Source organism: Bubalus kerabau, chromosome 11 (genome assembly GCF_029407905.1).
Source record: "Bubalus kerabau isolate K-KA32 ecotype Philippines breed swamp buffalo chromosome 11, PCC_UOA_SB_1v2, whole genome shotgun sequence".
In the NCBI taxonomy this organism is placed as follows: Eukaryota; Metazoa; Chordata; class Mammalia; order Artiodactyla; family Bovidae; genus Bubalus; species Bubalus kerabau.
In genome coordinates, this window is record NC_073634.1 from 64,617,532 (window position 1) to 64,632,566 (window position 15,035).

The 15,035-nt window shown below is 36.5% G+C and overlaps 1 protein-coding gene and 1 non-coding gene across 2 annotated transcripts in view; both read right to left on the reverse strand.

Moving 5' to 3' along the window:
• WDPCP (WD repeat containing planar cell polarity effector) overlaps nt 1-15,035 on the reverse strand; it is a 282,688-nt gene that overhangs the window by 70,708 nt on the left and 196,945 nt on the right. Inside the window, exons 12-13 of the mRNA XM_055541743.1 lie at nt 12,658-12,846; nt 9,448-9,571 (exon numbers count right to left, since the gene is read on the reverse strand). Of these exons, the coding sequence (XP_055397718.1) occupies nt 9,448-9,571; nt 12,658-12,846 (313 nt within the window). The remainder of the gene's footprint in view (nt 1-9,447; nt 9,572-12,657; nt 12,847-15,035) is intronic.
• On the reverse strand, nt 380-486 carry LOC129623954 (U6 spliceosomal RNA). The gene has a single exon (XR_008700697.1). It is a non-coding gene; the product is annotated as a U6 spliceosomal RNA (small nuclear RNA).

Sequence of the window (15,035 nt, forward strand, 5' to 3'; positions counted from 1 at the left end):
TCTATACATCAGTGTCTCTTTGGCTGTCTCGTACACAGGGTTATTGTTACCATCTTTCTAAATTCCATATATATGCATTAGTATACTGTATTGGTGTTTTTCTTTCTGGCTTACTTCACTCTGTATAATAGGCTCCAGTTTCATCCACCTCATTAGAACTGATTCAAATGTATTCTTTTTAATGGCTGAGTAATACTCCATTGTGTATATGTACCACAGCTTTCTTATCCATTCATCTGCTGATGGACATCTAGGTTGCTTCCATGTCCTGGCTATTATAAACAGTGCTGCGATGAACATTGGGGTACACGTGTCTCTTTCCCTTCTGGTTTCCTCAGTGTGTATGCCCAGCAGTGGGATTGCTGGATCATAAGGCAGTAAAAATATGGAACGCTTCACGAATTTGCATGTCATCCTTGCGCAGGGGCCATGCTAATCTTCTCTGTATCGTTCCAATTTTAGTATATGTGCTGCTGAAGCGAGCACCCATTTTTATTTTTAGACATAATATCTGAGAGAGAATGTGAGCAATGTAAGTAAAATTCAGAAAACTAAGATCATGGCATCCGGTCCCATCACTTCATGGGAAATAGATGGGTAAAAAGTGGAAACAGTGTCAGACTTTATTTTGGGGGGCTCCAAAATCACTACAGATGGTGATTGCAGTCATGAAATTAAAAGATGCTTACTCCTTGGAAGGAAAGTTATGACCAACCTAGACAGCATATTGAAAAGCAGAGACATTACTTTGCCAACAAAGGTCTTTCTAGTCAAGGCTATGGGTTTTCCAGTGGTCATGTATGGATGGAGAGTTGGACTGTGAAAAAACCTGAGTGCCGAAGAATTGATGCTTTTGAACTGTGGTGTTGGAGAAGACTCTTGAGAGTCCCCTGGACTGCAAGGAGATCCAACCAGTCCATTCTAAAGGAGATCAGTCCTGGGTGTTCTTTGGAAAGAAAGATGCTAAAGCTGAAACTCCAGTACTTTGGCCACTTCATGCGAAGAGTTGACGCACTGGAAAAGACTCTGATGCTGGGAGGGATTGGGGGCAGGAGGAGAAGGGGATGACAGAGGATGAGATGGCTGGATGGCATCACTGACTCGATGGACGTGAGTTTGTGTGAACTCTGGGAGTTGGTGATGGACAGGGAGGCCTGGCGTGCTGCGATTCATGGGGTCGCAAAGAGTCGTACACGACTGAGCGACTGAACTGAACTGAACTGAAGGACTTATTTCACTGGTATATTTATATATATATATATATATATATATGGAAGTGATGCTGTAAAGGAAAGCCATACTGCCAAATGTAACACAGTTTGGATGCTTTGGGCCATTCCCTGAGTAACTATGAACTGAACTGAACTGATTATAGTTACAGACCTTTGTTTAGGAAAAGGATCAAAGAGCAAAAGGGGATTAGCTCTAAAAGAGGAACCTTGAGGAAGAAGAACCAAGTCTGTTGAAACAGACTTCATGAATCTGTTCATGAAATGGCCTTCAAATTATTTGTACCAATCCTGAACCAATTTTGTTTGGTTTACTATTTTACTGATTAGCATCACAATGTTTTTTCAAACTGTCAATATGGTAGAATTTTCCTCACTGCTTGGCAAGAATCTCAAGTTCCCCTATACCCACAGTTTTCATTTCCAAACAGCCCTAACTGGGCCCACATGAAAATAAGCTCCTTCATCTGTAAAAATAGCAAACTTATCTAGGGATTTTCAGTTAAAGGCCTTAAGGTTTTGTCCTTGTTCCCTTCTGCTATTTTTCCATTTTGTTCTTTGGTCCTTTTCCTAAAAAGGTCTGCTCACATGTAAGAGTCACTTTCTAGAGTCAATCTTCAAATATAATTACCATATCAAAGAAAATAAAAGTCTCTTAGAAGGTCATCATAGTGAATCCAGGGTTTTTTAATTTTACGTGCAACAATGTAAATAAATATGCATTTAAAAAAACAACTAAAACACAATGAAGAAAAAGTTTAAGTATAGTGTAGACCTTCATTTGTTAAAAACACTTTGGGACTGGCTTACTAGTGGGAAAAGTGTTAATTACTAATTTAATTAATTCATTAATTTTATTAATCCATTAATGGTTATTCAGATATTCTATTTTCCAGTCAGCTTTGATTATTTTTATTTTTTTAAAGAAATTTCATCTAATTTTTCAAGTTTTTTTGTAATGAAGTTATTCATAGTATTCTCTTTAATTTTTAAAAATTTCTGACATGTGTAACATTAGATCCCTTTTATATCCCTAGTATTGTTCACTATTTTCTATTTTACCAACCATGTCAAAGAACAAATGCTTAGCTTTATTAATTCACTTCTATAATTTGTTGATACATTAATTTCTGAACATATTTCTTTCCTTCTACTTTTTTTAGGCTTATTTTACCAGTATTTTCTTAAATTACATGGTGCTTTTTAAAAAACAAGTATAACTGATCTACTGTCATGGTGATTTGATATCTCCGTACATTATAAAATGATCACTGCAATAAGTCTAGTTATTAGTTTTTTAAACTGTTTGTGTTTATGAAAAAAGTATAGTCTCCATTGTATACAGTAGTGTATCAGTTCAGTTGCTCAGTCGTGTCCAACTCTTTGCGACCCCGTGAATCGCCGCACGCCAGGCCTCCCTGTCCACCGCCAACTCCCAGAGTTCAGCCAAACTCATGTGCATCGAGTTGGTGATGCCATCCAGCCATCTCATCCTCTGTCATTCCCTTCTCCTCCTGCCCCCAATCCCTCCCAGCATCAGGGTCTTTTCCAATGAGTCAACTCTTTGCATGAGGTGGCCAAAGTACTGGATTTTCAGCTTCAGCATCACTCCTTCCAATGAACACCCAGGACTGATCTCCTTCAGAATGGATTGGTTGGATCTCCTTGCAGTCCAAGAGACTCTCAAGAGTCTTCTCCAACACCACAGTTCAAAAGCATCAATTCTTCGGCGCTCAGGTTTCTTCACAGTCCAACTCTCACATCCATACATGACCACTGGAAAACCCATAGCCTTGACTAGACAGACCTTTGTTGGCAAAGTAATGTCTCTGCTTTTTTAATATGCTATCAAGGTCGGTCATAACTTTCCTTCCAAGGAGTAAGCATCTTTTAATTTCATGGCTGCAATCACCATCTGCAGTGATTTTGGAGCCCCAAAAAATAAAGTCTGACACTGTTTCCATTGTTTCCCCATCTATTTGCCATGAAGTGATGGGACCAGATGCCATGATCTTAGCTTTCTGAATGTTGAGTTTTAAGCCAACTTTTTCACTCTCCTCTTTCACTTTCATCAAGAGGCTCTTTAGTTCCTCTTCACTTTCTGCCATAAGGGTGGTGTCATCTATGTATCTGAGGTTATTGATATTTCTCCCAGCAGTCTTGATTCTAGCCTATGCGTCTTCCAGCCCAGCCTTTCTCATGATGTACTCTGCATATAAGTTATATAAGCAGGGTGACAGTATACGGCCTTGACGTCTTCCTTTTCCTATTTGGAACCAGTCTGTTGTTCCATGTCCACTTCTAACTGTTGATTCCTGACCTGCACATACAGGACAGTAATAGTATGGACCTAACAGAAGCAGAAGATATTAAGAAGAGGTGGCAAGAATACACAGAAGAAATGTACAAAAAAGATCTTCATGACCAAGATAATCACGATGGTATGATCACTCACCTAGAGCCAGACATCCTGGAATGTGAAGTCAAGTGGGCCTTAGAAAGCATCACTATGAACAAAGCTAGTGGAGGTGATGGAATTCCAGTTGAGCTATTTCAAATTCTGAAAGATGATGCTGTGAAAGTGCTGCACTCAATATGCCAGCAAATTTGGGAAACTCAGCAGTGGCCACAGGACTGGAAAAGGTCAGTTTTCATTTCAATCCCAAAGAAAGGCAATGCCAAAGAATGCTCAAACTACTGCACAATTGCACTCATCTCACACGCTAGTAAAGTAATGCTCAAAATTCTCCAAGCCAGGCTTCAGCAATATGCGAACCGTGAACTTCCTGATGTTCAAGCTGATTTTAGAAAAGGCAGAGGAACCAGAGATCAAATTGCCAACATCCGCTGGATCATGGAAAAAGCAAGAGCGTTCCAGAAAAACATCTATTTCTGCTTTATTGACTATGCCAAAGCCTTTGACTGTGTGGATCACAATAAACTGTGGAAAATTCTGAAAGAGATGGGAACACCAGACCACCTGACCTGCCTCTTGAGAAGCCTATATGCAGGTCAGGAAGCAACAGTACTGTATACATGTCCATTAAATCAATATTCTCTATTTCCTTAATGATACTTTGTTCACTTAATCTATCAATTACCACACCAAAGGAATTAAATTTGTTAACTGTGAAAAGTTGATTTGTCAATTTTTATTTTATGTGTAATTGTACACATTTAGAACTGTTATATCAATTGATTTTTCTATTGATACCGATCTCTAGTAATCTATACTACTGATTTTGCTTTAGAGACTATTTATATAACATTACTAGCTCTCTTTTGACCTAGTATAATTCTTTACCCATTCTCTAGCTTTTAAACTTCCTATGTTTTAAGTCTCTCTTGTAAAAACTTAGAAAAAACTGTTTCAACAATCTCTGCAAATGAAAATTTGAATCTACTTACATTGACAATGATTATTGATTTTTAAAATTCAGTTCTACTATTATTGTGTTTCTGGTTTTCATCTTTTTTTATGGTTTTCCTCACTTCATGATGAACCCTCCCCCAATTCTTGCCTTCTTTGGGATTCAATTATTTTTTCCCTTATCCAATTTTTTCTATTTGTATGAAAATTATACAGTCTATTCTGTTCTTTCAGTGAGCACTCCAGAAATTTTACCATGTATCTTTTACTTATAAAATCTGGTATTAATAAGTATCTCTACCTTCACTTTAAAAGTCAGGAACCTTAGAATGCTTTAACTTTTTTACTTCTCTTCTGATTTATATGTTATCATTGTCCAGGATTTTATCTTAATTTTAATCACTTGAATTAGACATTAGTGTTTATGTTTTACATGATCACTTTTTGTTTAGGCTCCCACAGGTTTAACCATTCCTTCCTGCATCTCATACCTTCCTTCTTTTTAGATCTCTCAAGGAAGATGCTGCACTTCAAGTGTCCTAAATTGATGCGGGAATCCCTGATCCAATTTCCCATTCTGCTTGAGCCCTAGGCTTTGTCTCCAATCCTCTGAGCACACCGCCGTTATAAACCAAGCACCTCACTGCCAGGTGCCAGCAAAGCCCCCAAAACAAACTGTGACTTTGCCTGCTCTTGTGGAATCAAACCTCCTTGTCATTTCAACCTGAGTGTTTCCCTAAGTTTCCTGCCAGCTCAACCAGGCTTCAAACAAATATTTTAAATATATTATCCACTAAATAGGTGGTCTGACTAGTAAGTTTTTCTCTGTAGATCATTCTTATTCTCTAAATATTCTTAGGTAACTGTTTTAGTATTTATGTTCTTTGAGTTGATGTCATAGAAAAATTGTTTTATTTACTGAGTGTGCTTTATTAGTAAAAAGTAAATTTTATAAAGCCATTTAAAAATCAAATTGGTTAACAGTTTCTTTTTGCCTAACACACAGACTTTTCATAAGCCAAGAGTCATTTCTAAGAGATTACTTCCCCCCGAATTCTAAGTATAAATATCAACTCCAAGATAATACACATTATCTTCCAATATTATACAAATTTTCAAACATCCAGGAAAGTTGACATAATATATCGTAAAATAAGCTTCATATGTGGCACATTCATTTGAAATGTTTGCCCTTTTATTTCATCATTATCTAGGAATTTTCTTATAGTTCCTATTTGTTTATAGTGAAAAGCTCTTACTTGCTAATACTTCCTTATTCAGCAGTTCTGGAAGAGTATTCCATTTTATGGAAGCAGAGAAATGAACAATCACCTTTCGAACTTAATTTAGGCAAACTTACATCTTCCTTCTATGATATTGTGATTTATAGTAATATGAAATATATATTAGATCTTTGTCCTGTTTGTGACAAAGGAGCTTCCTGGGATTTCCTAAGTGATACAGGGCCAAAAAGATGAAAAGAAAGTCTTTTGTTACTCATAACAATCCCCTTTCAACCATACCTGAGTTTAGATTGATGAGTTGACTTTCTAAAAGCCTCTACAGATAGGGGCTGAAGTGAGGGAAATCAACCACATGATTAGCAGAACTTTAGCCTCACTCCTGAACTTCTGGAGAAAAGGGAAGAAAGGGGAGCTAGAGGTTGAATTAATCACCAGTAGCCAATTATTTCACCAATCATGCCTATGTAATGCAGCCTCCATAAATACTCAAAAGGAGGAGATTCAGAGAGCTTCTGGACTGAAAGTGGAGGAGCAGGGAAGGTGGTACACTTGGAGGGCATGGAGGCTTCGAGTCCTTTCCCACATTATTTGCCCTATGCATCTCTCTCTCTCTGGCTTTTATGTGTATCCTTTAAAATATTGCCAATAGTAAGCAAGCTCTATTTTCCTGGGTTCTGTGAGCCACTCTAGTATACTATTGAACATGTGGAGGGGATGGTAGGAACATATGATTTGTAGGCAAGTCAGGTAACTTGGGAATCTATTACTTGTGCATGGCATATGAAGTAGGGATAATCTTACAAGACTGAGCTCTTAATGTGGGATCTGAGTTAACTCTGGTTAGTATCAGAATTGAACTGAACTGTAGAGCTGGTGTCAGAGAATTGGTAGGTGTGGAGGAAAAACCCCACATATTTGGTGTCAGAGTATTTGGAGTGTGAGAGTAAAGGATAACACACTGAATTTTTTTAAGTCACATTCTATAGGTCAGTTCTTCCAGCTTAATGATTTTATGAATTGAGCTGTACAATCTCTTTTAAAATTTTATTGTAACAATCACCTTATTTAGCTACCATATCAAGACTGTACTTCTACTGATTTCTATCTTTAATGTTAGGAGCAATTATTTACACTGATAAGGAGCATTAAGGAGCATTTCTTTAATGAACACTGACCACTTTGAACACATACAAAAAATTGTCAGTAAAGGACATGAGAAGTAAGTTTCAAAATTTATATTCATTTGGATTTGAAGGAAGACTGTCAAAATAAGTTTCATATTTGCTCAAGACAAAAAAAGTCAGGAAACAAAAAGCTGTCTCTGGACTTCTACTACTATCAAGATAAAAACAAAATTGTAAACCAAAACATTTGTTTTAAAAGCCCACAGAGTATACGTGTATATCAGCACAAACTCATACTATGACCTCACTATATACTTTTTGATATTAAAATCAATATAGTATTTTATTCTTTTTTTAATCTGGACTCAAGCAATCTGAGTCCTCAGCTTAACCAGCGAGTGATCTTAGATATATCCCTACTCTGCATGGTGCTCCTTTTCTTCATCTTTACTTTATGATGATCTTCACTGTTGGTACTTATTCTGTTATCTAATAACTTTTTTAAAGAGTATTCTGACTAGCAAAGTACAGAAAAAAGTGAAAAAGTGATGCAATTCTAGTACTTCACAAATACAAAATTGTACTTGGCCTTTTTCTCTTCACTTATGCAGGAGAACTTCTTGTTGGCAGATTAAACAAAAGGATGGTTCTAACTTAAGCTATCTCATTCAATTTCTTCTAAACTAATGTTTCTTTTTTCTAATGCCATGTATAGCCTACTGTCAAAAGAACTACAAAACATTCCTTATAATTGAAACAATGGAAAGCATACAAAAAAGGAAACATGAAAAACCTAGTACATTCTTAAGAGACAATGTTCAATTTCAGATGTAATCACACAGATAAACTACAGTCTAATAATAATGATAGTAATAGTCACCTCATCAAAATACATCCAAATAATAATTAGAATACTATGTCTGAGAAAAATCAATGAGAAAATTGCACATTAGTAGAACGTGTGAATATTAGTAGGATATGAGTATTCTAAAGCCAGCAGCATTATAAAATGTGATACTTATGCACAACCAAATCACTACATAAAATCAGACAGGCCGGAGACAGTGAGGCCACCAAGAATCTGCCACCAGAATGTCAGCTTCATTAATGTTAATCTTTTTATGCTCTTCAGGCAAGAGGTGAATTAATTAATTTTCCCCAGAAACAAGGAAAGTAGAATAATAGAGCAAAGAATAAAGCCCTAAGTCCAAATAAATGTGATGGCAGTTTCAGTATCTTTGTCATGAAGATGTATATGTTTATAGATTGAACACTGCTTCATTTAGGGTGAAGGATCTCTTGGAATATACCAAAGTCATTCAGATAAAAAGGCAACATTCAATTGTAGGTCATAACATACACAATATATTAACATTTCTAGCTTCTAAAAAGACTGTTTTCCAAAGGTTTCACTGTTCAGTAGAGATCAAAGTGCCACTTTATAAATAGTTTACTCATTTGTCAATTGATAAACTCAGAAATTTCCTGAGTTAAAAAGAACTGTAACAGAGTACACTAGAAGTAAAATTGAAACCCAGTTCGACTGGATGTAGTAACTGAAAATTCTATTACTTTCTATTATAAAATATATCATATAATAAAGTATACAAAATGTATACTTTCAGCTAAAAGAAAAATACTTTTTAATGGACCTTGATATATACTGCATTCACTTTAAGAAAAGGAATATTACTAATACCTTGGAGGCTCCCATGGGCTTATTCTCTCATATTTCTTTTAACCCACTCCACAATATCCTAAATTTTATTCTAAACACTTCCCTGTTTTTTACTTCTAGCATTGATATATTTAGGTGTATCCCTAAAGTAACTGGCTAGTTATTTATCTCCATCCATCCATTCATCTTCCACCCATTTTTTTCATTTTATATATAGAGAATATGCTCTATATTCTTCTCCTTCAACTTTTACAGCATCTGTCTCAGAGTAATTTCTTGACATTACCTAATTTTTCATATAATCCTTAAGACTAAAGGAATTAAAGGAATTTAAAGGGGAGAAAATGAGACACAGTGAAGCTAGCAACTTGCTACATTATATAGGAAAACAATGAACAAATCTCTGTATAGTAATTCTGAAAGTAAAGCAAACCAGCGGACTGTCTTATAACTTTATAGCACATTTATTTTAGCTGCAATTAAACATTTCTCTGTTCTTAAGAGTACAATTAATATTTTTAAAACAACTTTACAAAGCTGGTAATTTTTGCTTTCATATTAAAGGGACAATTTTATTCAAGTGTACTGATGATGTAAAAGACCTCAATGATACTCCAATATAGTCCTGAATAGGAAAACAAGAACAAATTAAAGAAAGCATATCAAGAGCTGATTTGTTTTTCTCTTAAGGGACAGACTATTAGAAAAGAGACAGACATATTACGGAATATTCTAATTAAAGAAGATGGTTCCTTAAATAGGTAATTAGTCTGACACTAATTAATCCAAAGTTATCATTTACCTGAGTAAGTGGTGGAAGAATCTCCTTGCATATTTGCTGATTTGGTCTCTGTATTCTAATATGGTCGTATCCAGGAGTGGTCTTGTTGGAGCATAGAAGGTTCCAAGGCTTGCCTCAAGCTGTGCTGTGGAATTCAAACATAGCAGTACTAAAACAAGTGAAACTCCTTCAATTACAACAGAATACTCATGTTTGCAGTCAGTCAGGTTTTGCAAACTTGGATGAAATGTGAGCCTATTGCAGGAAAAGATGAAATTAAAATATGACAGCTGGTACAAAAACAAACCTGTGTATAAACTTTCACTTGAAGCAAAGCTGACAATGACTCTGAGCAACAAAAAGCTGTCACAACTGAAGAAATCCATAATGAATCAACCTCTCACCACAAATGGGTAATTAAAACAGTGACTCATCAGAGTAACACAATTCGAAACTAGTATCTCCAGTAAAATCAACTCACAGTGTGCACAACATTTACTCTCTTTAGCTGAAAGGAGGAAACTAGTCTTGCTACATTAGGCTTTGGAGTCAGTATTAGAAATATCTTTAAAAATAATGCAAATAAAAATAGACTTATTGGAGTAATAATATTTCTTTATTACAACTTAAAGATCAAAAATCCCCCTCCCTTTCCTAAATACTGTCCTAAAGAACACAACACCCTTGGTTTTGTCCAAGGGTGAAAGCTAACGTCCCTGGGAGGGATCCCATGCTAATCTACTCTGGTCAGCTGACTTCCTGATAGGAAAGGAGGACTGGAGAGCAGGTTTGATAAGCCAAAGGGCTAGCGATTAGGAGAAAAGGGCACTTTTTGTCTAATTTACACTTCTGCCAAGACATGCCAGTGGGGTTGTGTTACTCCCAAGAAATCACTGGGAAATATATAATTACCATAATGGTGAGCGTTGTATGAGAATACAGCTCACAGTAGGATTCCACTGATTTTTTTGCACTACTAGCACTAGGTTGAATAAACAATTCCTTATTTAGCAGAACTCTTTTAGGTATATTTGGGTTTGAAAGTATTAAATACCTCATCAGAGCAATTGCTATGGACTTTGCTAAGCTGCTGGTAATTTCTTTTTTTAATCTCAGATCTAGACAGTAAAGTAAGATGAACTTTAGGGGTATTTTCTTTCAAAGCAGCAGTCAATTTAGATTAAAATTGAATACAGCAATGCCATTGTGAAAACAAGCCAGATTCTCTTGCCATTGCTTGTTTGCTTGACAGCATGTTTCGTACATCTGAAATGTTTGAGCCTACATGGAATACTTGTAGCTCCCAGCACAGTTACAGATTCATTAGATAGCCCAGCTTGATGTTTAAGGCAGAAATGAAGATCTTGAAGATAACCACAGCCCCAGCTACAAATAAAAGAGCTCACTGGGCTCCATTAATAAAAGGAAACAAATTACCATGTCAAATTTGTTAGATTCAGATAGACTAAATCTCAACAGAGAAGAATTGTGAATGTTTTAGAAAAGTGTTTTGCAATTACTTGGGGGAAAATGCATACATCTACTTAAAATGTACCTTTTCTGATAACCTAGCATCATGAAAGCATTTTAATAGCCTAGTGTATCATACAAATTTTTTATTTCCATATCCACCCAATATGGTTCCTTGATAATATCCTTTATTAAGGCAGGAACCTGATAATACCCATTTGTGAATTCCCTAATAATCTTACTTACTACACAGGAATCTTACAACACAAATTCACTAAGGTGCTAACAATTTCATGGTGTTCTGAGTAAGAGTCAATGTATTGTTGTCTTCATATTTCTTCAACTGTAAATTTATGATCTCTTACATGGGTTATGCTTACCACAACAGGCTTTCTTTAGGGACCCTGCTATCTACCTAATCTTGAGAGTATACCAATACTAACAAATAATTACTTGAGATAACTCTGCAGGTGAAAATATTACAGTAATCTTAGAGCCCCCAAATTCTGAAGTTATACTCTTCTTTTTAACTAACATCCACTGAGTACCTACTGTGGGTCAAGCATATGCTAGGCATTTTCTCATTGCAGACACACTGGAATCTCCATAGATGTGTTGGACTACCTCCAAAAAGCACATTCAATTAACATTAAATAAATATTGTGGGCCTCCTATGAGTTGAGGCCAAGTCTCATGATGCAGACTTCTTGAAAGAACATGTTCTTACTGATTATTTTTCTCTAAAATTACTAAAAAGAAGGATAGGTACAAAATACTATCTACCATGTTTACTTTGAAATGTAATAAAATGGAATAAGAAAATCTATAAATATGGAAAGAAGACAGTGAGGGAAAAAGCTCTCCAATAAAGGCTTTTTGACATATTTCCTGTTTTCTTTACTTTGTAAATCACCTGTAGAAACATCTTCACTGGCCATGGTTTCCCACTATTAATGTCAATGCTAATCACAAACATTTGAAATAAAGATACAAATTCAAGAATGTTTAGATGCATTTTACATTAAGTAAATAAATTACTCATAATAAAAATAATATATACTGCAAAATATAAAAACTGATTTCATTATTCCACATGGCACTTTTTTTTCCCCCTTTTTTTGGGGGGGAGGCTACAGTGCCTCATCTCTCTCTGAAAATAAACATCTGAGATCCTATGGACAAAATCACTTATTTACAGAAGGTTAGGAAATCCAGGCAGCCACAAGGTAGAGGGGGATTAGAAGTCTAAGTTAGAATGAAAACAAGAACAACAACCTAAGCTGTAATTCTCTCTCTGTCACACATACACACAAACACACACAATCAGTGGTAAAGTCTATTGTCTGGACAAAGAACTTGGGATGTGAGAAATACTACTGTTTAAAGTGAAGGAGAAATAAGGATTTTTGTTTAGGACCCTTTGTCTTCCAAACCCTAGAAAGTACATGAAATTCCTCATCAAAGTTTAAAATCTGAGCATATTCTACACATGAACTTAGTCTGAAATGTGCAATGACTTCATTGTGAGTTCCAACACAAGTATATACAGAAGAGCTATTATGTTGACAAATACTATACAGTAAGTTACCATATAGGAGTAATTATTTGATACCTGATTTTGTCAGTTTAATAGGGCATGAATATTTTTGTCTTTTAAGTTCCAGTAATACAACTCCAAAGCATCCTCAAAAAATAACCAATCAATAAAACATATTTCATGTATATACAAAACTCACTTACGAAATATATTTTAAATCTGACCTTCTCTCTCTGGCGTGAGCTTTTGTCTAAGAAGATGGTTTACAATGGCACACATGCTGATAAAGCACTCATGGCCCAGAGTGTCCCAGTTCATACCACTCAGGATGTTTATTGCCTCATAGATCTCGTCACAGTGAATATACTGGAAGATGATGTCTACCTGACCCAGGTGTCCTTGTGTGAAGATGCCTGTCACAAAAAATACATAAAATCAAGTGAATCATTTAAAAATAAAAATAACATTTAACTTTTCTAGAAAGGAAAAAAAACCAGTGATCTTTTCTTGCATAAAGAGCTTGAAACGTGGGGTTTCGGGGGGCCAATAGTCATATATGGCACTGTGGTCAAATCTTCAAGTATCACCTACCAACTCCATCTTGCTTATGCTTACCATTCACCACATAGTAAAACTTTTTACTCTACATAATCAACTGTTTAGACTAAAAATGAATAAATGTGAGAACTTTTAGGTAAATCACAATAGCTAACTGAATTTCCCATATGTCATTTAGGCCTCTATTGTATATATATGTGTGTGTGTGTGTGTGTGTGTGTGTGTGTGTGTGTGTGTGTTTAGCTGTGGGGGGTCTTCACTGAGAAATGCGGTCTTTTTGTTGCAGTGCACAGGCTTCTCTAGTGATGGTGCACGTGCTCCAGAGCATGTGGGCTCAGCAGTTGTGGCACAAGCACATTGCTTCTTTAGTAGCGGCATATGGGTTCAGTTGCCTCACGGGATCTTAGTTCCCTGATCAAGAATCAAACCCACGTCTCCTGCATTGGAGGGCAAATTCTTAACTACTGGACCACCAGGGAAGTCCCTGTGGTATATACGTAAAGACAGAATTTTGATGTAACACAATTTTTATTGACCAGATTAAGTTGCATCTGATCTTCAGGCACATGTACTTGGCGGGAAAAAGTATACATATTTATGACATAGAATACCACATACCAATTTATTTTAAATTGGCATTTAAAGATTATCATCTTTGATTACTAATGAATATTCAGTTCAGTTCAGTCACTGAGTTGTATCTGACTCTTTGCGATCCCGTGGACTGCAGCATGACAGGCTTCCCTGTCCATCACCAATTCCTGGAGTTTGCTCAAACTCATGTCCATTGAGTCGGTGATGCCATCCAACCATTGCATCCTCTGTTGTCCCCTTATCCTCCTGCCTTCAATCTTCCCTAGCATCAGGGTCTTTTCCAAGGAGTCAGTTCTTCGCATCAGGTGGCCAAGGTATTGGAGTTTCAACTTCAGCATCAGTCCTTCCAATGAATATTCTGGACTGATCTCCTTTAGGATGGACTGGTTGGATCTCCTTGCAGTCCAAGGGACTCTCAAGACTCTTCTCCAACACCACAGTTCAAAAGCATCAATTCTTCGGCATGTAGCTCTTTTTATAGTCCAATTCTCACATCCATACATGACTTAGGAAAAACCATAGCTTTGACTAAACAGACCTTTGCTGGCAGAGCAATGTCTCTGTTTTTTAATCTAGGTTGGTCATAGCTTTCCTTCCAAGGAGCAAGCATCTTTTAATTTCGTGGCTCCAGTCACCATCTGTAGTGATTTTGGAGTCCCCCAAAATAAAGTCTCTTACTGTTCCCATTTTTCCTCATCTATTTGCCATGAAGTGATGGGACGTGAAGCCATGAGCTTCGTTTTCTGAATGCTGAGTTTTAAGCCAACTTTTTCACTCTCCTCTTTCACTTTCATCAGAAGGCTCCTTAGTTCTTCACATTCTGCCATAAGGGTGATGTTGTCTGTGTATCTGAGGTTATTGATATTTCTCCCAGGAATCAATTGCAGCTTGTGCTTCATCCAGTCTGGCATTTCTCATGATGTACTCTGCATATAAGTTAAATAAGCAGGGTGACAATATACAGTCTTGACATTATCCTTTCCCTATTTGAAACCAATCTGTTGTTCTATGTCTACTACTAACTGTTGCTTCTTGACTTGCATACAGATTTCTCAGGAGGCAGGTCAGCTGGTCTGGTATTCCCATCTCTTTCAGAATTTTCCATAGTTTGTTGTGATCCACACAGTCAAAGGCTTTGGCATAGTCAATATAGCAGAAGTAGATGTTTTCCCGGAACTCTCTTGCTTTTTAGATGATCCAACGTATGTTTGCAATTTGATCCCTGATTCCTCTGCCTTTTCTATAACCAGCTTGAACATCTGGAAGTTCACAGTTCACATACTGTTGAAGCCTGACTTGGAGAATTTTGAGCATTACTTTGCTAGTGTGTGAGATGAGTGCAAATTGTGCAGTAGTTTGAATATTCTTCAGCATTGCTTTTCTTTGGGATTAGAATGAAAACTGACCTTTTCCAGTCCCGATGCCACTGCTGAGTTTTCCAAATTTGTTG